This window comes from Chrysemys picta, chromosome 2 (genome assembly GCF_011386835.1).
Source record: "Chrysemys picta bellii isolate R12L10 chromosome 2, ASM1138683v2, whole genome shotgun sequence".
In the NCBI taxonomy this organism is placed as follows: domain Eukaryota; kingdom Metazoa; phylum Chordata; order Testudines; family Emydidae; genus Chrysemys; species Chrysemys picta.
The window spans coordinates 177808673-177833225 of NC_088792.1; the positions used below are offsets into that span (position 1 = coordinate 177808673).

Here is a 24553-nt window from a genome sequence, read left to right on the forward strand (position 1 = left end):
GCAGACCACTGAAAAGCTGCCATCTAGTACAACATCTATGGTACGTACTGTTCATGTACCTACCTAAAAGCCGTAACCTAGGAAGGTAAAGCCTTTACGTTCTATAACCAATCCCCTGAATCCTCTAATCCCCATGTGTGCAAATTATTCTTGCTTGCTCATGTGTATATGGCTGTGGTATCTTGGCAATGTATGTCCCTGGGGATAGTTCCGGGGGGGGAGGGATAGCTCAGTGGTTTGAGCATTGGCCTGTTAAACCCAGGGGGGAGGGATAGCTCAGTGGTTTGAACATTGGCCTGCTTAAACCCAGGGTTGTGAGTTCAATCCTTGAGGGGGCCACTTGGGGATCTGGGGCAAAATCAGTACTTGGTCCTGCTAGTGAAGGCAGGGGGCTGGACTCGATGACCTTTCAAGGTCCCTTCCAGTTCTAGGAGATGGGATATCTCCATTAATTTCTCTTTTTTATTTCTAATTTCTTTTATAGTTCTGACTTGAGAAATGTACCTGCTTTTGCCTTATTTCCAAGAATTTCCTTATGTTTACCTTTGCAATATGTTGCCCTTGCACTTGTCTGAAGACGTATACTCCGTTTTTTGGCATAGTATTTCCTGTGCTGGCTATCTTGTAACACATTGTTTATGTTCTGCTAAATAGATATTTTTAAAAAATCAGCTGATGTTGGGTTGGAAAGAAAACACCTGCTTTTGTTTTTTTTTTTTTTTTCCTTACAAAGCCTGCAAAATACATAAACCAACTTGCAGCAGTCATCTGCTGTCTTGTGACACTGCATTTTAAAGATGTTGAATTTATATTTATTGCCTACAGACTGAATAAATTGGAGAACTTCCACAAGGTGGTTGTCCAAGAACTTGCCAATCTTGAGAAGGATGCTCAAATTTTATCCATCCTTGAGAAGGACACAGTGGTGTGTATGTCTTAATTTGTTTTTGACCCATACATGGATTGTATGTCCAGTTCCAAAATAACACATGTACTCTTTGGGAAACTCTTGTAGGACTTTTGGAATAAACAGTCCATCAAACTGAGCTCTTTCTGTAATCATCAAAAGCAAAGGTATTTATCTTCCAGCTGTCTTTTAAATGTGTCATTTTAGAGATAGGAAATATCTTTGCTCAGTCTTAGTCATCTAGTTAAATGATCAGTTCTGATGCTGGTCATTACTTCTGAGACAAAGTAGGCGAGGTAATATCTTTTATTGGACCAACTTCTGTTGGTGAGAGAAACAAGCTTTTATTCTGTTTTAACCAGTGCTGCTTGGAAACCTGTAACTAACAGATACGGACCAGAGCAGCAAAATTTGGATTTAAATAGTTCCATAGTTTTCAGGTGTTTGGATCTGAGGTTTTGGTACAGGACCACCTTTATGTTGCTTACATGTGCTTGAAGTAACTTACTTTGGTTAGCAGGTTTCGCAAACTGTAATGTGGTGGTAGTTCTTTGCAGGCTTCCCTGGAGTTTTGGTTTTGCATAAACCCAAAATGCAAATGAAACCCTTGACTCCCCCAAATTGGTCCTTACACCTCCTTACCACCTTAAAATAGCTTGTCAAGTCCAGCATCCTTGCTCCAGTATCTTCTGTTCTGGAGCAGTTGGCCTCTGACTGGGATTTTTGAGGAGGTGCCAGAGGGCTGGTCCCTATCTTCTGTATTTGAGAGCATGTCTGGTATGCATTTACCCCCCAAATTTCTGAAATGGTTTTCTTGAGGAGGCTGGAGGCTCTCGCTATTCAGTCTAGGTAACAGCGGACAAAATTAAAGCATGTTCACTCTGTGGCTAACAGTGAGAGCCGTGTGCACTTGGTACTAGGGTTTTCCTTATGCTAGCTATTGTGTTGGCCTTTGAGCTGCAGTTAGGTGAATCCCAGGAATTTATTTATGAAACAGTAAGCATGGACACACTGAAATGAGGCCAGCCAATGAGATTCTCCAAGTTTTATTTTTCTTCCAGGATTCAGTCTATGGATTCAGTATTGGAAGAAACTGCAAGGAGTTTTAAAGATACAATACAAAATACAAAGGTAGGTGCTGTACACCAGCCGCTTTGTATCCGGATTCTGAGCTGGGGAGCAGTTGATAAGCAAATGAAGTATGATTCTATTTGCTGAGGAATTGTTAATGAGAAACTTTTCCATTAAGTAGATAAGGCAAGACTATCCCATCTAGGATGTTTCATCGTCTGGCTCAACATGCTTTGGGATGGTTGGCTGTGGAACACTGTGCATATAAGCACAGTTCATCCTTCCCCAACCTATTAAACGGCTCGTTACAAGATCTGTTAAACATGATGCATGTTGATGATAAAACTTCAGCTTGTTCTGAAACAGACTCTAGATCAACCAACGTTGTTGAGATGAGATTTTTCCTAATTCATGTTTTTTGTCCTTTTTCTTGCCAAAAAGTCACCTTGGTGTTTCTTCTTTGAACAGTGAAATCAGCATTTTGTGGACCCAGTTAACCAATTCTGCAGTTTTGTATTATTTTTATGTGCCATTTTTAGCCTTTTGCCCAGTCCGTCTCGTCTTGCATTCATACCATGAAAAGGCCAGGCACAGTCATACCTCCTTTTAGTGCCCCCATGGGTCTCTACCATCACCCAGGGGGGACAAGGAAGGATTTTCCTTTCTGGGGCTCCTCTTGGGACTATTACTTATGTCTAAGATTTAATGGCATAATAGAGCCATTAATCTTCTAAAGTGCTAGAATAATACTTCTCCTGTGGTCACTTCATTATTTAAAGAGAATAACTGTAGAAGGTCACTTGCATTTTCTCTTGCCTCTGCCTGTTTCCTTTATTTTTTTAAAGCAAAATCCAAACCCTAATTTTTGTAAAATGTGAAAAATCTCTAAAATAAATACTGGTTCCTTTTACAGTAGGAGACGCTATAACTCATGCTGAATTATGACTCTACCAAGGATCTAAGCTACATATTTTTGCATAAGCCATTGAGCAGGTGATAGATTCCTATCAGGAGAATCTTTAACAGCGTGTTCAGATGAACTAAACATTCAAAATGTTATAGATGAATTACAAAGGTTTTATCAAGCTCCACCCCCACCCCACACACTAGTTCCACTGTTCATTTCTTATATGTAGACCTGTTTAATGTCTCTGGCATAGCTTTAGAAGCTTGTGACCACTGCTTTAGTATTCCTGTGATGGTGGGATCTTCTGGTTTTCATGATTTGTGCATAATGCTATTGGTGTGCATGGTGCTTCAGGAACTCAAGAAGGCCAAGTCCCCATGCCAAGGAGGGTAAACCGTATGCTAGTGATGATAATTATACTAGCTAAAATGATGTTCATGTGGCACTTCAGAGAAAACCATCTTTCACTTACATGTCAGATCCTGAATTCACGATTCTGTTTCCCATGAAACTGATGGCTTTGCAAGCACTTGCCAGTGGAGGGAGTGCAGCCCTTTGCTCTGTTGTGGGCAGCACTTTTGAAAGTGAAATGTAGAATGCTGAATCCTGGAGTTGTCACATCACAGAAGATGCTCAGTACCTTGCAGTATTATGATCTTCACTGAACAATTGGCAATTAAAAATAAAACACAGGTTGTTTACAAAAATTAATTGATTTCTAAATTTCAATTAATTCCAGATTACTTTTGCAAGTCTTTATATTAATATGCTCATATTTTTTTCTAAAATACTTGTGTTTTTCTCCCTGCAGTATGAACATCCACAGGAGAAGGTGGAAGAAAATAGTAAGGTGTTCATTGTTGCTTCTGATTAACAAAACACTATTGTACTGTAAAACAGTTTTTGAAGTCATCACACACCTTACAAAGTTCTATAGAAGAACTTTGAGTCTTGTGGAAAATATGGAAGATGTATTTTCCTCAATCTCTCCCCTCTCAAAATAATTACGATGCTATTTTTGACTTTTTTTAAAAGAAGGTGCTGCTAATTTCTCAGATGTCTCCTTTCATTGCAGTGCTACCTTTAGGTCCAACTTATATTTGATGAGTTTCAAGGATGAACAGAAATCCAAATACTTGATATACTTACACATGCTTTATATCACAAATTGATGTAAAATGGATTGCATTAGACGTTTTGTTAATACCTTTACAAATAAACTCCTTTAGTCACTATAGGCTGTTCATTTTAATGATTTAAGCAACATGTTGCTCCCTTGTGACAATTAAAATCCCCTTCATTTCTTTGTATTATAAAAAGGAGAAAATTTTCTCTAAATGAGGAAAAATATCAATTTCTCCATCTTTTTAACCCTTTAGTAACTTAAGAAAGCCTGTTATTCTTATGTTTTGGTTAGCTGGGATGTATTACCAGGGCCTAATGGGTAATCTAGGGTGCATCTCTGACTCTGTTGCTCACTTACCTCCTATGTGCACCTGATGTCAAGGGAGTTGCCATAATAGACTTTGAAATCTGAGCTCCAGTGCGCACCCCCACCCCCAATCCCAACTGGCAGACTTCAAAGTCCACAAGGATGCCTCTCTTGGGTCTAGAAGATTCCATGCTCTTCACTGGGCTCCAGGTTTCCAACCCCAGACTCCCACCTCTCTAGCTTTGAAGCCATGGTCTTTCAGTTAGCACCTTCTACTTTGAAGCTGGCTGGCACTGGAGAGGCTCGTGTCTATGGCCTGTGGGAGCCCAAAACGCGGGGAAGAGAGAATGTTGGCTCTCAGGAAATGTTTCCAGGGCTTGGACAGAGCCTAAGCAAAGTTAAGTTAATGGAGACTCCTACTTAAATGGAGTTCAGAAATCATGTTTGCCCTGTACAGACAAACTGCATTTAATAGTTAATAGTATAACAGAAAGTACAGGTCTGTCTCATCTTATGCGGGGGTTCTGTTCCACGGTTAGCGCGTAAAGCAAAAACCGCGTATAGTCAAAATTACATTGAGTTCAATGGCAGGCGGAATCGCCCGCACTACAGGTACAGTATTAAAATTGTTATTTTTCTCTTTTTTGTTTTTGTTTTTGCCAACCGCGTAAAGCTGAAATCGTGCATGTTAAATGCGCGTAAGATGCGACAGACCTATAGAGAGATACTGGGTGCCGGTATCAAGGACTTCACTGGAAACCTAAACTTGGTAAATTTGCAAGTTGCTATGGCTGTCCACAACCTTTCAAATTCCGGCAGCACTGAGACAGCCATTGAGGACAAGGATGACCTGGTCCCCCACAACCTTCTCCCCACCAGGACTGGCTCTGAAGGGTGAAGGAAGGGGTCTGTTGTGATATTTGGGCCTACACATTTACCATAATTGTGAGCTCAACTGTGAGCTCAACTGTGAAAAGTGAGTGAAAATTAATAAAATGTCACAATAACCCATAACAAGAACTATTGTTTGGGGGGGGGGGGAGGGGAACAAAAGAGAGACTGACTAAAGTAGTCCAAACTAAAAGCCCTGCTGATGTAACTCAAGGTCTGTGTTAAGATCATGCCTGGTAAATAAGAGAAGGGTAGGACTAGAAATCGATGAACCAAAATTGGCATGTCCAAAATTAGGCCTAACTGGTGGATAAATTAATGAGGGGATGGATTATTCCACTCATCGCTCCTTTTTGGGGGATCCTCAAAAAGAGATTGTGGGGTGGGGGGAGAGAAGTTGGCTACCATAATGCTGGCTGACTTAAAGGAGGGGATGTGAATGCTGGCTGAGTGAAAGATGAAAGAAGGGGAAGGCATGAGCTTCCATCATGACTACCACCCTGCCATCTCCTGAGACTTTCTTCTTCCTACTCTTGAGTGATGTCTTGTCCTGACCAAACCAGAGGGAGCCAGAAGGCTGCACCACCTCCACTGGCTTTAGCTAAATCCTGAACACAACTTGGGATGCGAGACACTCTTTCTCTTCCTCTTCCCTGCCATATTTTTTTCATCTTTCCTATCTCTCTCTCCTTTTGCTTTCTGTCTAACAGTAGTCTTGTTTAGCTGGCCAAGACTGCATAGTTTGCAATGCTGCTGTAAACGGTGACCAAAAAGGCAGCTAAAAAGTCCAATGCTGATACAAGTTTGCCAGGTCTCTGAGTAGGAGATAAGACCATGAGCTGTTCCTGGTTGTTTTTTTTTTTTTTTTTTTTTTTCAAGCAATGAATTTGCAAATGAGAGTCAACACCAGAGACAGAAGCTGCCTTTTCTATGTTCTTTTCTTTCCCCTTGTTTTGTCTGCTAGCAGAAGGGACTGGCCTCTTGCAACAACAGCCCATCTCTGCTAACTTCTTCCTCAAAAGCACAGTTTATTATCTTGAATGCCATTTAAAAGACTGTCAGGCAAGGGGTGGGGGGCGTGCAGGGAGGAAGGGTTCTTTTTAAAAAACCTCTGTCCAGCAAAAGGGAAAGGGAACAAGGGATGATCAAACAAAAGCCTTATTTAATACTTTGCATTTCAAATGCTTGAACTGATTTTCCTTCTTTATCTTTAATACAAGGTTTAAAAGATTTTTTTTAATAGTGTAATTGCCATGGTAGTAAGCAGGCTGAGGTCTCTGTACACGAAACCCTGAACCTTCTTTTCAACTGTTTTAATTAGGGTTACCATACGTCCTCTTTTTCCCGGACATGTCCAGCTTTTCGGCACTCAAACCCCCGTCCGGGGGGAATTGCCAAAAAGCCGAACATGTCCGGGAAAATGCTGGCCAGGCACTTCCCCTCCCGCGGCGGCTCTGCTCCTCCCCTGACTCTTCGGTTCTGTTTAAGAGCCAGGCTGCCCGAGCGCTACCGGCTTCGGGCAGCCCCCATGCCTCCGGACCCTGCGCCGCCGGAGCCCGGGAGGGGAAGTGCCCGGCTGGGGGGCGCAGGGTCCGGAGGCAAGGGGGCTGCCCAAAGCCCGAGTGCTACCGGCTTCACGGTTTGCTGGGCAGCCTCCAGACCCTGCGCCCCCGGCTGGGCACTTCCCCTCCCGGGCTCCAGCTGCGCTGGGGAAGCACCGGCCGGGGGCGCAGGGTCTGGGGGCTGCCCGGCAAACCGTGAAGCTGGTAGCGCTCGGGCAGCCCTTTCCGGTGGCTGGGAGTGGGAGGGAGGAGGGGGCGGAGTTGGGGTGGGGAAATGGGCGGGGCCAGGGCCCGTGGAGGGTCCTCTTTTTTTATTTGTTAGATATGGTAACCCTAGTTTTAATGTTGAAGAGTGACAAGGTCATATTAAAACCTCTCAATCTTATTCTATCCAAATTAATACAACATATTCTGATGGGATGTTTCTGCTTCCATTCCCCTAGAGATTTTAAGGAATTTGGGAGTGGCACTCAGTGGGATACAAAGTTATCCGTGGACTTTACTGACAGCAGCTAGTGTGAGGGTTTCAGCTGGCACAGAGACAAAGTGGGAGGCCAATATTAAGAAAATTGCTTCCAATCTATCTTAATATTTTGTGTTTCGCCCACAAGAGAGCTAGACCTGCAATGGTCTTGTGTGTTTATACAGCTTCAGTTTTCACAACTTCTGCCAGATGACTCCACGCACATTAAGTTCAGCACTTTTCACTTTGAAAATGATGGCGTATTGAATATCTCTTGAGCCGTTTCAATGAGGCGTTTTGAATATGCACCCAATGCCATGGAATTGGGCTTGTCATGTGGAGCTCAACGACAAGCACCAATTTAAAATAATCGCATTGTACTTATGTACAGAAAGCTCATCAGCTGAGTTTGTCCATATTGTCTTTTTAAATGGAGTAATGTTCTCGTGAATTGCTGCTATTTAAACTTTTAAACAAAAAATGTATTTGCATCAGATCACCTTCAAATGTGCCTTTGCAAAAATGTTAAATGAGCTTGATTTGGGGCCTAAATAGTAATGAAACTGCTGGAATTTTATATGAATTGCAGAATTCTCATGGCTAGTTTTCAAGTTGAATTTAATTAGTGCAGATTTATAAATGATTTATATGAAGTTCAAAGCTTTATAAAACAGATTCTGGCTAACGGTGACAGTTAAAATCAAGGGAATATTTTGCTGTAAATTACAGAGCGTTCATAACCAAAACTACTATTGGTATGACCCAAATCTGTCAGTGTCTAATTTCATCATAGTTAGCCTCCTTGGAGATTATTCTATTCCTGCCTATGAAGATCATGTAACATAGTGTGTAGTCTGTGTCTCTTTGCACATTGATCATTTACTGAAGATCATATCTACATCTTGATAGCTTTAGCTGATGAGCTGGAAGCATGATTCCTGTTCTGGTGGCGGGGAGGGAGAGGAGGGGAAGAGGAAACAGCTACAGATAAACATTGTACTCGCTATTCCTGAAAAGGTTGATGGAAAAATTAAAACCAAAAATGCTCCTCCCACCTGCGGGAAGGTCAGTGCAGCTTTGTAAGTTCTGGGATTGTATTTTCTGACATACACACACTACCGAATATATTGTGCAGTAACACTTCTGTTTGCACATAAATGCTGTGATATCTCTTTTAGAATCATTATCGAGTGGTCCAATTTCATAAGTGCAACAGAACAATTTGGAGATGATTTAAGCAAACAGAGCAGACCTCTGAGAATAGATAAGATGTTGGTAATGAGCTTTTGTTTGCTAAAAGGATGGAGTAGATTGTTGATAATTTGTACCATCAAGTGTTTGACCGCACTCTGGTTTGTTATGGGATATACTGGATACAAAATAACCAATGTCAGTCAGGTTTATTGCTATAGTCCAAGAATAATATGGTACAGGAAAATGGTTTTATGCGATTCCAGTCTCTGGGAAGCTGTCTAATGCAATGATGTTGCATTTACCTTACACAGAAGGTGTGCTTCCAAAGTTACACCTCACACGTAAAAGGTACTGTGTACATCATCTGAAACTAGATTCAACTAATCAGCTTTCTACCTTGTTTTTTCTAGTACGATGGTGTTCCGCTTATCTCTTTGTTCTGAACACATGCATTTCAGGTGCCAAAGGATGTGAAGACACTTCCTAGGTTTGTAATAGGGTAGAACAATCATATGCCTTGTCCTCTTTCTTTGGGACCGGTACAGGCCTGTGAGAGTAACTCTTTCTGTTGCTATGGTAAAGTGCTCATCTATCCTGATCTTGACGGCTTCCCTATTTGCTCAAGCTAAAATTTACTTCAATGAGTGCAAGGGATTATGGGATACTTAGCATAAGTTAGCAGGGTTCTATAAAAATCAAAGGCCAATTTAGGCTATATAACTGCTATAATATTTGTGCTTAATGCTATTTATGCTTATTAAAATATAGTGTGTGACTAATACATATTATATGTATATATTGGTCAACAAGATATAACTTGCATTTTTCCATAACTTTTCATGTGATTTATTTATTTATTTTATTTTAATGTCTGCTACTAGAAATACCTCTGGTCAAGAGGTGAACTTTATTTAAGGAACCAACATTTATGATTCATGCTATCAGTGAGGAGAAGAACACTTCTACTATCTATGCATAGTTGAACTTCATGAGGCATGAGGGGTTGTTGCCATGACAAAACTGAGCATGGGAATTTGATTCTCTGTGTGTATTTGCACAGACCTGCCTGAGTATCATGTTTTTTAAAAAAACTAATAGATGCTTTAATTTTAGAGAAAAATACAACTAGAGGGGAAGAAATTCTTCATGTGACGGAAGGAACAAAAAGTGCAGTAAATGCAACTGCATGCAATGAAATATGTCAATTTTGATGTGAACAGAGAGCTGCTCTAGAACTGTGTAACCCACTTAAAATGATCCCTTTCCCTTGACTCATCGTTTGATATTTCTATTGCTTGTTTACATGGAATACGGGGGATGATGATGGTACAGTGGCAAAATTGAAGGAATAGAATATGGTGACTTTAAACATCTATGAACTATATCTTTTGTCCTAAGTAATCAAGTGGTGTTCAATCTTTAATCTATTGCTCACGGGAGCATCAGGACCTCTCCTATTGGAACTAGTACAAGTAAGTCACCAGTAGAGCTTGGCCTGTTTTGCAAGCAGTCAAAGCACTTGCTTAAAGCTTGCCCGTTTGACTCAAGTAAGTACTCTTGTTCCTCCAGTGAAATGGGATTTTTCTTAAAAGCTGTAATAATTTCTTGGTTTTTATTTCTAAGATGTAATTAAATGGTTTTACTTCCCTTTCAGAGGTAAACTAGACTAGACTTAACTTGCTTTGGCAAAGGGATGGAGTAGACACAACTTGCCTTTTCCTTACCTTTGAATTCTATGTTAATTTTTCCTGTTTGATATCAATCGCCATGAAAATGGAGCTTTCAAAGACTTAAATATGTTTCTCTGTCTTGCCCATATTTTCATGTCCTACTTGTCTTGTTCTTTTTGAATACTTCAGTGAAAGAATTTGCTTCTTGTAGAGAAATGAAGCCATGTGTATCAGGTATCCTATCTCTTACTGCCAATCAATTGAACAGTCAGACTGAAAAAGCTCCTAAAGCCATTGCATCATGTTTCTAAGAGTTTAGATTGAGGAGTCAGACTCCATGTGGATTCCTCCTCTAACTACTCATTGAAAATATCATGTATCTCACACCGTTTCAGTGACTGTTCTACTATTGAAAGCAAATTAAGTCATAAATAGCTGTCGTCTCAAGTTGCTGTGGGGGAGGTCTAGGTTGGATATTAGGAAACACTAGTTCACTAGGAGGTGGTGAAAGACTGGAATGGGTTACCTAGGAAGGTGATGGAATCTCCATCCTCAGAGGTTTTTAAGGTCAAGCTTGACAAAGCCTTGGATGGGATGATTTAGTTGGTGTTGGTCCTGCTTTGAGTAGGGGTTTGAACTAGATGATCCCCTGAGGTCTCTTTCATGGAATATTAGAGTTGGATCTATGATTCTATTCCCCATGACTGGTAGAGGAAGGGGAGTGTCTCTTGATGACAACCCTACATTGCTTTTCATTTTTCCCCCTTTTTCTCTTCCCATCCCCTTAGATATTTTTTCTTTTCATTCATGTAAAATATTAAATATCCTTTAGTTATCTGTCTGGGTGTCTATAGATTTTATGTCTTCTTACTGAACTGATCCAGTGGTGCCATGCACCAGCTGAAAGTTTGTGAACCTTTGGTTTCTCCAATTGATTAGCTGGCAACAATGTGCCATGATGGGTCATGATGATTATTTCATACTTGAAGCCAGTTAGTTGACTTTGGCAGCTCTCCTGAATATGTTCCCTTTACAAAGCCATAGATGGTGGTACTGGTATTTATCCACTCAGTTCCCTTATTTCCTTTCATCCTTTTAGTGGAAATAGAATTTAATTTTCTCACCCTTATTGTGAACCAAGAAAGATAATTCTGACATCAGTGCTCAAGAGGTGCAAAGATGCAACCAAAATGCACTGATGCTTATCAGTCTGGAGACTGAAATGACTTCACATGCAAATTAACTTTGACTACCACATGATCTGTTGATGATACTGAAGATTATTAGAGTATAATGTACATGCCTTGACTTCTTGTTCAAGCTTCCATCTTTAAACCTTCTTTTCCAGGTGACAGACATTTTGCATGATGTTACATCCATCAGTGTTTTGTTTTTGTGGTGCATGTATCTCGGCATTGGTCTGCCCTGGTAGCAGTTGTAATCAAAGGCTGCATGATGCAATTTTAAGAGTGTGATATGGGTGATTGGAAATAGCAAGAGAAGCAGGCAGATTTAATCCTTTCCAAGGTGGTTTATTAGTGTTACCTATTCTTTTCTTCTCTTCCCTCCTTTCCACCCGCCGGCATAACTGCTTGCAGTTAATGCTTTTGTGCTACTCTGACGCAGGCTGGCTGTGTGCTAGAGCAGTTTTCCACTTCTGGGAATTAAATATCCACGCTATATGTGCAAATTAGCAGTGACATTTGAAAGGTTACAGTGGGGCTGAATACAGCTGCATTTTAATGCTTTTTGGATAGTTTGCCCCCTGCAAAGAAAACATCAAACAATAGAGTAATCATTTAACAGGCTGTCTTCCATCCCACCCCCAAAACAATCATTACCCTGTTGCAATCGGTACAGTGCTGAGAGACCACTAGCTGCAATGCATGTGCCTGTGAAACCCTGCAAAGCTGATCTCAAAGAAGGAGGGCTATTCCTTGAGCAGTCTGATTTTTGTTGGTTTTCTATAGGACCCTAATAAGCGGAGACCCCTCTTCTCTGTCCTTTCTCCCTTAACCTATCCTCACAGACTGGCTGACCTTATCTTGGCATGCAGAAGGAGAATGTGGCCTCTGGGTTGTAGTTAAATGTTAAGGAGAATTAATATTTCAAGTAGAGTATCTTCAGGAATGAACGTTTAATTTTCCTGAAGGCTGGTAACGTGTGAAAGTGATGTTATGTGGGGTTTGCCTATCCATTATTTTCTCTGGGTCATGTCCTTTCCTTCTCTTTCTCCACTGCTCCTGTCCCGTTCTCTCCCCCCCATAGTGGGGTAGTTAACCTGCTCCTGCCCGGAGGGGTTGAAAACAGCTGGGGAGAGGGCCGTGGCTGGGGCAAGCAGCTCCAAGGCTGATTGGGGAAGCAGCCTCAGCTGAGGCCACACCCCAATCAGGGCCCAGCTGGCCCTTATAAGAGGGAAGGGCCTGGCTGTGTAGGAGCTCACAGGTTACCTCGAGTGGAGCAGGGTTGGGGGAAGGCCAGAAGAGCTGCGGAGCTCCGGCCTGGAAATCACCCAGGCTGCAGGCCTTGATAAAGGCCCCAGGGCCGGCTCTAGGATTTTTGCAGCCCAAAGCAAAAACAACTTTGTCTGCCCCGCCTCAACTCCACCCCTTCCCCAAATCCCCGGCCCTGCCTCCTTCCCGCAGGCTCTCAAGCCTGGGAGGGAGGGAGCGGGAGAAGCAGCGCCGCGCCACGGCCACTTGGAGTCTCCCCCTCCCTCCCAGGTTTGAGAGCCTGGGAGGGAGGGGGAGAAGCTGCGCGCGAAACAGCTGTTTCGCGCGCTGTGGTAGCAGTAGCGGAGGTGAGCTAGGGCGGCCGGGGCACATTTTTAGGGGTGGCGTTCTGGCGCCGGCCATGCCGCCCCTAAAAATGTGCCGCCCCAAGCACCAGCTTGTTTTGCTGGTGCCTAGAGCCGGCCCTGAAAGGCCCAGAAGGGTACTTGGGTTGCAGAGGGCAGCCCAGGGATAGGCCAAGGCAGCAGGTCCAAACCCCCCTTGCCTGTGATGAGTGGCTTGTACACTGCAGTCTGCCCCAGTGAACGGGGGCTAGATGGTGACTGGCAGTAGCCTGCTACTGAGGCGAGGTGGGGATAGGGGGTTCCACTGAGTGGCGAAACCCAGATTGCTGCAGTGGGCAGAACCCCTGGGTAAAGGGCACCGTGATCTGGGAGGGACACGGGGGGCCAGCGGCATGCGGGACACTGGCCTGCAGAGGGTGTTCTGGATCTGGAAAAAAAAAATTCCCAGGAAACCAGTAGGAGGCGCTGCAGGGGTGAGTCTCGCACCATTACAGCCCCCCCTGGAGAGGCTTATGAACACTAATGAAAGATAGGAGAGGGACTTGCATACCTGCCTCTGTTTTAATTTTGAATCTGAAGTTGTTGATTATATTTGATGTGGTTTTCTTACCAGACACCAGCTGGGGGAATTCCTGGGGCGGGGGAGGAAGAATGGGAAATCAAAGCAGGAATCAAAGGATCAGCCAACGGGCAAGGACCAATTTTAAAAAAACCTATCTAAACATTTGTAAAAACTTGTCCTCTAAACAAGGCCTATAATCAGGGAGTGTTTGGGGAATTCAAAGTTCCTGTGGGACAGAAAGTGCCTGCAGAACTACAGTACAGTACAATGTGAACTCAGATGTTAATGAACTGCGTAGGCAAGAGGACTGGATTATCTTATAAATATTATAAATGACACTGCACCTTTTTTGGTCCAGTGACTTTTTTTGATCGGGACTGTATCTTAGGCTAGAAAATGCAAGCTGACCCATTCCCAAAAGTTATAGAAACCATCCTCTGACTAAAATCTTGCTGGAAAACTGCCCTCTTAAAGGAGGATTTAGTCTTGTCAGAAACACACCTAGAAATGCTTAAAATGCCAAAAGCCAGAAGTGATAAAGTTAAGCCTGCAGTTCCATCCTCCTCATGTCTGTTTCTGGTAGTAGAGGATTCTCCTTCAAACAATAACTTTCAGCCTGCTAGGGTTCTAGTGCGTAAGACAGCTTGTCAAGAGGCAGTGACAAATATTTGATGTGGTGGTTGAATTATTTCACAGTAGATACAACAGGGATATCTTCAAATATCCTCACCCATGTTTATCAGACCATATTTCCATCTTCATAGATAGTGTTTGTTTAAAGGAACTTCAGCAGAGTTATAGAAAGCATTGTTTGTGTTCAGTTGTCCTGTATTGGTAGATGAAGGTAACTTTTTAAAAATGTAAGTTATCTTACAGATGGATACATTTGTCCACTTTTGGTCATTTTTCTCGGGGAGCTTAGAAGAAAAGCTAGGCCAGCCAAACTTGAGGCTTTTTTTTTTTTTTTGCCCAGCAACATCTTTGTTGTTATGTAAATTCTCCCAAGACCTTTCAAGTGTGCCAAGAGTTACACTAGAGATTAAAAATATAAGTGAATGCACACCAGGTTTCCTTGGCTTGTTTGATATTTGTTAGTGGATTGGAGTAATTTCACTAATTTTGGGCAATGTGCATTATAGCAGGTATACAAGGCACTGGTGAGACCTCATTGGAGTACTGTGTGCAGTTCTGGTCTCCCATGTTTAAAAGGGATGAACTCAAACTGGAACGGGTATAGAGAAGGGCCACTAGGATGATCAGAGGAATGGAAAACCTGTTGTATGAAAGGAGACTCGAGGAGTTTGGTTTGTTTACCCTAACCAAAAGAAGGCTGAGGAGGGATATGATTGCTCTCTTTAAATATATCAGAGGGATAAATACCAGGGAGGGAGAGGAATTATTTCAGCTCAGTACTAATGTGGACACGAGAACCAATGGATATAAACGGGCGGTGGGGAAGTTTAGGCTTGAAATTAGACGAAGGTTTCTAACCATCAGAGGCGTGAAATTTTGGAACAGCCTTACGAGGGAAACAGTGGGGGCGAAAGACCTCTCTGGCTTTAAGATTAAGCTTGATAAGTTTTATGGAGGGAATGGTTTGATGGGATAACATGATTTTAGTCAAGTAATCAACAGCGTGCCATCGCTGGTAAATAGTATCAATGGTCAATGAGGGTCTGTCTGGAGAATCTTGCCTGCATGCTCGGGGTTCTACTGATCGCCATATTTGGGGTCGGGAAGGAATTTTCCTCCAGGGTAGATTGGCAGAGGCCCTGGAGGTTTTTTGCCTTCCTCCGCAGCATGGGGCAGGGGTCGCTGGCTGGAGGATTCTCTGCGACTTGAAGTCCTTAAATCACAGGAATTGGGGACTTCAACAGCTGAGTCAAGGGAAAGGGGGTGGGTCAGCTTTTGTGGCCTGCATCATGCGGGAGGTCAGACTAGATGATCATACTGGTCCCTTCTGACCTTAAAGTCTATGAGTCTAGGTAACAAAAAATGCAGGGGGAAAACTATTGTAGTAAATGAATGGCGTAGATTACAAAAGCATTCTGAAGTGAGGTGAAAGACTGTCCCACTGTAGTACTTATTCCTAACTGCAATACATGACACATGCTTTGGCAGCTGTTTGTCTAACCAGGACACTTGTCTACTCTGAGGCTCATTCAGTCTGACAATAAAAAAGAAAAAGCAATTTCTTAGACCCAAATCCTCTGTAGGCAGGCAGGGCCTCAAACACAGTGGGATCATTGCTGTTCCGCTGTTGAGGGACGATAGGATGGTAAGAGCTCCTGCAGGTGGTTGGCACCCCCTGCACACCATGGGAGCTCCCAGCAAAGAAGTCCATTGTTGGATGTAGAGTTGTTCCTCCATGAGCGGAGAGGGATAAAGGCAGTAGAAACTTTAGGCTAGGTTAGTGACAAACAACGCTGTTGCTGCTCTGTAGTGTGTTTGGGGGTGAGCGTGCGGGAGGAGATCTCCTTCCTTTGTTCCCATGGAGTTGATGAATGTGGTGCCAGATTAAATAGGTCTGGGGTCTCTTTGGGCTTGTCAGACTTCATATTCAGCTGGTCTGAGGTAGAGAAATTACTTAAAATTGCATGTGAATTGACCATAATGGTGAGGTGGGAGGAGGAAGGATGTTCAGAGACTGACAAGATTTGATCACGTGACAGTGTTGCAATTGTTGTAAACCCAGGACAAACAGCTACAAAGGGGGTGGGGGGTTAGTAATTAGTCCCATAGGGTTAAAAGGCCTCTTCCTATCCACTGAGGAGAGAGAACCATGGGGAAATAAGGTTCAGCTGGAAAAGGGGTTACCAGGGAACTAATTAGGTTCAGCTGGCTCCACCTGCTTGAGACCTTTTTAAACCCTCCCCTGTGTGGAAGTAAGGGGGGGGGGTGAGAGAAGCAGGGAAGCTGCCAGTAGGCTGGGTGCAGCAAGACACTGAACCCTTCCAGGAAGGAAGGCTACACTCCCTCCCCAGAAGGGAAGAAAAACAATCACAAGGGACTGACTGGGGAAAGGAATAGCTGGACCCTGTGCTACCGGTAAGGATTTGCCTTGCCCAAGCCTGTGTCTCCAAGGCTGAAAAGGACTGAGCCTGCTGAGGAGGAGAAGGTACTTTGCCACGCAATATGTCACCACTTTGTGTGAAAGTGGCATTGTGTGTCCCATACTGTGCTAATGGAGATATGTTCAATTGTGAATGGGTGGAGTTCCCAACCCCACTCTGCACATATGAATTAGCATTCGAAGTAAGCACATGCACACAAGTGTCCAAACAGAGGGAGAGTGCATCTCAACACCCCGCACGCTAGATTCAACAATGGGCTTCTTTGCTGGGAGCTCCCATGGTGTGCAGGGGGTGCCAACCACCTGCATGAGCTCTTACCATCCTGCCTTCCCTCTACAGTGGAACTGCAATGACCCCCCTCTGTTTGGACACTCGTGTGCGTGTGCTTACTTTGAATGCTAATTCATATGTGCAGAGTGGGGTTGGGAACTCCACCCATTCACAATTATAATGGTAGCGTCCCTTGAAAAACTGACATCAAGGGGAAGCATAACAAACAATTGCCCTAAAACGTTTGCTCGATGAAACTTGCTCAAGGGCAGAGGTACTTGAAGCTGTGGAGGGCCTTTCTCAGACCATCTGCACCCAGGTGAATGTCTATCAAACAGTTCTCTCTGTCCAAGTTCCAGGAAAAGATTGCCTCAGATAGTCTGTCCCCCAGCTATTTATGCCTCAAATAACAAAGAAAAGACTGATTTTGTAAAATTTTTGTTTATTTACAATGTTAAGTGTTACAGGAAAATCAATTTAAAAAGTCGACACCTTTTTTGTTTTTCAAAGTTGCAGCATTTTGGTGTTTAAAATACGTGTAAAGAACTCAGAATATACCTGATTCCAGTCTTTCTGGTGGTTTGGATTGGTAAGGTGATGCTTTTGTATATTTGTATTTTTTTTTCCAGCCCTTTGAACATTTTCAAGTAAGGCAATCTGTTGTTGTTTTCCTTTTTAAAATTAGGCTTCAACGAAACAAAAGACAATCTTTAAACTTATCTGGGTTTGGTTTTCAGAGTAAAACTTTTAACCATTGAATGCTGATGTTTTCCAGACTGCCAGTCAAATGAATGTTTAGGAACATATTCATGCTGTCTGCACCCAAAGGTTATGGATTCTATTCAGACTAAACTCAGGATTCCATATTGGGCCAAAACACCTCTTCTCATTGCTCCACCTCTATCGTGTGTCTGAGATTAACTTGCACGACACCCCAATTAATAATTATGCCTTCTGACTCTGGAATCTTGCTCCTGATATGAGGCTAAAATTACTTCCTGTAATGTCTGAGAGGCAGAGTGACAACTGTGACTATATGAAAAATCATGGGACTTCCTGTCAACTCTGCTTTGGTGCCAAGTGGTGCCTAGGCACTAGCTCATAAATCTCTAATAATCCATCATTTCAATTTACTTCTATTCATTGACCAGCTGCCTTCTCCAGCATCTAGTCAGTTGACCTGCTTTTGTCTGTGCCCATCACAGCAGGAGACATTTCTCATACAAAATCTACACCTGCAAGGTCTTCCAAAGTTTTACCCACATTTAAAGAGCTCACGCTTCCCATGTGATGTTTGCAGTGTTGTTGTAGCCATGTTGGTCCCAGGATATTGGAGAGACAAGATGGATGGGATGATGTCTTTTAGTGCCCTGAAAAAGAGCTCTCTGGAAATGGAAAGTGTCTCTCCCACCAATAGAAGATACTACCTCACCCACCTTGTCTCTAACTTCCCATTTGAATCCGATTGACTAGTTGCTCACTTCTTATTGGAGAGAACTGCCGAGCAAGGTCTCTCTGAAGTGCCAACTTAAGCTATTCATCCATGCTGATTAATTCTGTTTGTTTGTTCTTTTCTTTTTTAACGTGTCGGGAAGGGTGAGACTTTCATTGTGGACAGAATGAAGACATCCGCTCAAGGGGGAGCAAGAATGTGGCTGTGTGATGCAATGAGCAGGGGTTAGAAGATATTCCAGTGCCATTTATGTAAATACTTTACTACTGCATAGGGTGACCAGATGTCCCGATTTTATAGGGACAGTCCTGATTTTTGGGTATTTTTCTTACATAGGCTCCTATTTACCCCTCCCCCCCATCCCAATTTTTCACACTTGCTGTCTGGTCACCCTACTACTGCAGCTAGTTTTGCTCATCTGATTTATTAAGACATTGCACAGTAACAAGGCTGCTTAAATGAGCTGTCTGTGCTGCAGTGAGGATTTCAGTCTTCTGCTTCAGTATAATGGTTGCATTCAAGCAGTCCAAGTCATAACTAAAAGAGGTCCAAATCAGGGATCTGACTCAGGGTTGGCCCTACCTATGGTGGTGCCCTATGCAGCCCGAGCACCTGCACCCCCCCTGTGGGGGGGAGCGGCCACTCTGCTGGGGGGCTGGCCTCTCCGCGGGGGGAGGGAGAGGGGAGAGAGGAACTGCGCTCAAGGGCTGCAGGGGCAGGAGCTGTGAGGGGTCAGCGGCAGGGCAGGGAGGCCCAGGGCAGCACGGGGGATTAGCGGTGGGCCTGGCGCCGGCAGCAGGAGTTTGTTTAGTTTGGAAAAGAGTTGGATTCACTCCTTTTAAGGTTCAATTTCTTTTCCAGAGACCTCTCGTATAGCATGGGAATTTGATTCACACGCAGGCTGTTTGTGCATTGGTATTTTCCTTCACATGCATTTGAGACTCTTTGTGGCTTTTAAGGGCTTGTCCTCACTACGTTATTTTTTAAATTAAATTAAAAATCATGGGATTTCCTGTCAACTCTGCTTTGGTGACAAGTGGTCAAAGAATTTACTCAGAAATTCCTCCTAGCTTTAACTGGACCAACTAGCACACTCTAAAGTACAACTGCTTTACACTGTAAAGTACAATGTCTCGACTAGAGTTCTCAAAGGAGTTAATTAAATGGAGTTAGGTAACTGCATCTAACATCACACCTTTAAACCCTAATCTAGACAAGGCCAAAGAGACTGTAGGCCTGGTCCAAAATCCACTGAAGTCAACAGACTCCCGTTGTCTTCAATAAGTTTTGGATTAGGCCCTATGTGCATAAAGCAAATGTGTGGTGCATATTTCTGTGCATGCTGAAGTTGTAAATGTGGGGCACAGGGACTATGACACTAATTATTCTGCCATTAGTTGCATTATTTTCCAGAAATGAGAATAATTTCTCTGATGATGGAGGGAGGTTTGATGTCCTCGGGACTGACATATGATGGAGTGTGTTTTGAGAGAGGCTGTGAAGTGGCAGAATGGGGGTGCTAATGGAGTTGGACACAGGTATGAATTATCTATCCTGTTTGATTTCCATAAGCGGTCTTGACTAAATTAGTCAAAACAGGTTGACCACTCAGCTGCCTTTCGGCTTAAGTCAGCAAAGTATGACACAGGTATTCTGGAGGCTCTCCACGTACATAGGATGTGTCAAAACCTTTTAGTCTGAATAAAACCCTACCTTTTGAAGGCTACCATGAAAATGTGACCACTCTTTGGGTTTCCCAGTTAAATGTTTTGTAAGGCATTGTGTCAGCATTAGAGATTGACGAATGTACCACCTTTTTTTTTGCATGTGGGAGGGGGATGATGTCTCACATGGCCTCTCTCATTTTGATGGTGATCTTGGACAAAGCACTTAAAGCTACACACAGTTAAAATCTAAATAGCAATACATTAATAAATGTCTGGTACAAAGACCTGATAAATGTAACCAAACTGAGTCAGAGTTTACACTAAAACTGTGTCTTGTAACTCAGTCTCTTTTTATTTAGAAAAAGTGAAAAATACTACAATGTAGTATTGAGTTACTGTACTTATTGTGCTTTCTTATTGTTCAGAACCCCATTGGCTGCAGCAAAGTAGTCTTTATGGAAACCATTCCTGATTTCTGTCACAGGAGGGACCTTCTTCATATCGGTTCTTGAAGGCCTTTTCTGGTACGTCTATAAAGAGCAAAATCCCAAGGTAAATAATTGGTTTAATTTAGTAGAAGCGCGCGCACACCCAGGGTACGTCTATACTTACCTCCGGGTCCAGCGGTAAGCAATCAATCTTCTGGGATCGATTTATCGCGCCTTGTCTAGACATGATAAATCGATCCCGGAAGTGCTCGCTGTTGACGCCGGTACTCCTGCTCCGTGAGAGGAGTACGCGGAGTCGACAGGGGAGCCTGCCTGCAGCATGTGGACCCGCAGTAAGTTCGAACTAAGATACTTCAACTTCAGTTACGTTATTCACGTAGCTGCAGTTGCGTATCTTAGTTCGAAGCAGGGGGTTAGTGTGGACCAGCTCTCCCCCCACCCACCCACACAGTACTTTTTACAATTAATTGTAAAAGTTTGACTTGAGCTCTCAGCTGTTCTCTAGAGGCAAATATGTATCTGCTTACAGGTTGAACTAAGGGAGCTATGCTATGTACAATATAGGATGCATTTATTGGTATTACTGTAACACCTAAAGATCTTGACTGAGACAAAGGACCCATTGTGCTAGGTGCTGTATGTACACCTAGAGCAGGGGTCTCAAACATGCGGCCCGCGGGGTTCTTTTGTGTGGCCCGCCAAGCTCCCCACGCCCCCCTGCCTACCCCACAGCGCCGTGAGCCCCGCACCGCTGGACTAGATACTGGACCCTGGACTAGATACTGGTGTTGTCTGTGGCTTTTAGAAAGAAAAAAAGCCCTTTTCTTTACAGGTCTGTCCTACTGCTTTTTAGCCACTCAGGCTTAGTGTCCTTTCTAAGTACTACCATCCCTGCAGCCCTGGGCAGGGGGAAGAGTAGAGGGCTCCGTGCTCTCACTTCCAGGCACTGCCCTCCACAGCTCCCATTGGCTGGGAACGGGGAACTGTGGCCAATGGGAGCTTTGGGGGAGGTACCTGGAGGAGCAAGAGCAGCACATGGCGCTGTTTCCACCCCCCCAGCCCCCCGGGACTCCGGCTAGGGTGACATAGATGTCCCGACTTTATAGGGACAGTCCTGATATTTGGGGCTTTTTTTATATGGGCTCCTATTACCCCCCACCCCTGTCCAGATTTTTCACACTTCACAGAGTTGGGGTGAGGACTTCAGGGAAGGGGCTGGAATGGGGGCAGGGCAGGGGTGGGGCCTCATGGAAGGGGCTGGAATGGGGGCAGGGCTGGGGGCAGTGAGGGGTGTGTGTCAGTGATGTGGCCCTCAGGCCAATGCACTAGTCCTCATGCGGCCCTCGTGGTCATTTGAGTTTGAGACCCCTGACCTAGAGTAAGAAACAGCCCCTGCCCCAAAGACTGAAATAAACAACACAGGCCAAGGAAGTGCTATTATCCCCATTTTCCATATGAGGAATCGAGGCACAAAGAGACTGTCCAAGGTCTATGGCAGAGCCAGAACTTTTGAGTCACAGTCCTAATACTTTACTACCTCACAGGGCTCTTGTAAGGGTTAATTTAATCAATGATTGTGAGGTGCTCAGATACTGAAGTGATAAACCATATAAAAGCCTAGAGGGTGGGAAAAAGTAAAACATTTCACAAAGGCCACTAAATGGCTGTAAGATACCACCATGATGGGTGCAGGATAGGAACACTATAGAACAGGATGATGGGTCATTTCTGCTTAGACCAGAACCCTTGAGCTAGTGTCTTCTGCGAACTGTAAACATCACTGTGCCTTTCATTGACTGTACTTTATGTCTCTCTCATTTAATTTTCTTCCCTTTTGATTTTTTTTTAAAAGAATCTTTATTTTAAGCAAACATTTATTTTAACAAGTATCAGAGAGATAGTTGTGTTAGTCTGTATCCACAAAAACGAGGAGTCTGGTGGCACCTTAAAGACTAACCGATTTATTTCGGCAAACCTCAACCGGATTATTTTAAGACCTCAGCAGGCTCCAAAGCCCATACTGTAGAGCTGATATTTTTAAATGATATGATTTAACTTTCCTGTCACCTGTAATTTCTAAAATTATTTTCCATTTACAAACTTGAGAAATGTAAATTGCCCCTGACATTTCTTCAATTTGATGCTCACTTTTAGAGTTAAGCACCAATGCCTGTTGACTTTTTCTAACGATGCTCTTTCTATGTGAGTCTCCCCAAAATATTAAAAATTTATAGAGGTTCCTTTTCTTTCACCCTCCTCTCCAACCTCTAGCCAGAGTCCTTTACTTACAACTAGTAATGTTTGCTGATGTATGACCACATTTCTTTGACTCACATAAAACAGTTTGTGGTTTCTCAATAGGCCTGTTTATCATCCTAACTGGTAAATGAGAAACTAGATGTTAATGGGCATGCATTCTACTGAGGAAAATGCAGACCAGTTTAAGTGGGCATCTATACTGATCAGCAGTTAATCTCTTTTCAATAATTAATAAAATTTAATATTATAATAATTATTAATAATAATAGTCTAAATACTGATTTCAACAAGATCAGGGGCTATCGTGTTGTCTTTGACTTACCCTAAGAGATTAGGTAAGGCACATCTAAACTGGCAGAGTTACATCGCCAGCAGTTACAGGGTCGCTCAGAGAGTGCTGAAGGGAAACCGCTGTTGTGTGTTCACACTATTAGCTGCCTGCGCAATAGCGTGTTCACACGTGAGGCATTTGCAGCGGTATTCAGAGCGGTGCACTCTGGGCAGCTATCCCACAAAGCATCTCTTCCTCTTTTGCCACTAAGAGTTGTGGGAAGGCGGAGGGGGGGGGGTCACAGGGCATCCTGGGTCCTGTCCCAAGGCCCTGTGATGCATTGCTTCGCATTCCAGCAATCCCTGTGCTTCCGTCCACGTTTGGCGCCATCTTTCAATGGTTTGTGTACTGCACGCTCTGCCTCTTCAGTCTGCAGGAATGGATCCTGCACTGTTGACCAATACGCTGCTTGCTCTCACTAACACGTCACGAGTGGCAGTGGAGTTATTCCTTAAACTACAAAGGCAAGTGGAGTTCAACATTGATCTCGCCACACATAGTAGCTACAACACAAGATTGCTTGTGGCATTCGTGAAGGTGCTGAACACAGTGGAACGCCGCTTTTGGGCTCAGGAAACCAGCACTGAGTGGTGGGATCACATCGTTATGCACATCTGGGATGATGAGCAGTGGCTGCAGAACTTTCGGATGAGGAAAGCCACATTCATGTGTGATGAGCTCGCCCCAGCTTTATGGCGCAAAGACACGAGAATGGGAGCTGCCCTGTCATTGGAAAAACACGAGGCGATTGCCCTGTGGAAGCTGGCTACTCCAGACTGCAACTGATTGGTCGCTAACCAGTTCAGAGTGGGAAAGTCAACCTTTAGACTTAAGTTGACGGAAGTGTGCAGGGCCATTAATCGCATCCTTCTCCAAAAGATTGTGACTCTGGGCCATGTGCGTGAGATTGTGGATGGCTTTGCACAAATGGGCTTTCCTAACAGCAGAGGGGCGATAGATGGCCCACATATTCCAATTCTGGCACCAGGCCACTGAGTACATTAATCTAAAGGGGTATTTCTCAATGGTTCTCCAGGCGCTTGTTATCACTGTGGGCGTTTCACGGACATTAACGCAGGCTGGTCTGGAAAGATGCATGACATGTGCATCTTTTGGAACATTGGCCTGTTCAGGAAGCTGCAAGCAGGGACTTTATTCCCGGACCAGAAGATCACCGTAGGGGAATTGGAAATGCCCATTTTGATCCTGGGAGACCCCGCCTACCCCTTAATGCCGTGGCTTATGAAGGATCACACTGGGCACCTTGACAGCAGCAAGGAGCATTTCACCAACAGGCTGAGCAAGTACAGAATGACTGTTGAGTGTGCTTTTGGCCATTTAAAGGCCCGCTGGTGCTGCCTATATGGGATGCTGGACCTGGCTGATGACAATATTCCTATGCTTATAGCTGCTCCATAATATGTGTGAAGGGAAGGGTGAAAGCTTCACTCAGGGTTGGACCACTGAGGCTCAGTGCCTGGAGGCTGAATTTGAACAGCCAGAGACCAGGTCTATTAGAGGGGTGCAGCATGGGGCCATAAGGATCAGGGATGCCTTGAGGAAGCAATTTGAAGCTGAAATCCACTAATATTTG

The 24553-nt window shown here is 43.7% G+C and overlaps 2 protein-coding genes across 4 annotated transcripts in view; one reads left to right on the forward strand and one right to left on the reverse strand.

The window, feature by feature from the left end:
* Positions 1-4110, forward strand: part of SYCP2L (synaptonemal complex protein 2 like) — a 51948-nt gene extending 47838 nt beyond the window's left edge. Inside the window, exons 33-36 of one of the 2 annotated variants that reach the window (XM_065584954.1) lie at positions 826-925; positions 1016-1074; positions 1969-2038; positions 3697-4110. In XM_065584954.1, coding sequence (XP_065441026.1) covers positions 826-925; positions 1016-1074; positions 1969-2038; positions 3697-3759 — 292 coding nt within the window. In that variant the 3' untranslated portion in view covers positions 3760-4110. The remainder of the gene's footprint in view (positions 1-825; positions 926-1015; positions 1075-1968; positions 2039-3696) is intronic. The other variant, XM_065584955.1, reaches the window with a different exon arrangement.
* A 13115-nt stretch (positions 4111-17225) lies between these two features.
* The window catches only part of ELOVL2 (ELOVL fatty acid elongase 2), a 98560-nt gene continuing 91232 nt past the window's right edge, over positions 17226-24553 (reverse strand). For both annotated transcript variants that reach the window (XM_065584957.1, XM_065584956.1), the window contains one exon: positions 17226-20450. In XM_065584957.1, coding sequence (XP_065441029.1) covers positions 20322-20450 — 129 coding nt within the window. In that variant the 3' untranslated portion in view covers positions 17226-20321. The remainder of the gene's footprint in view (positions 20451-24553) is intronic.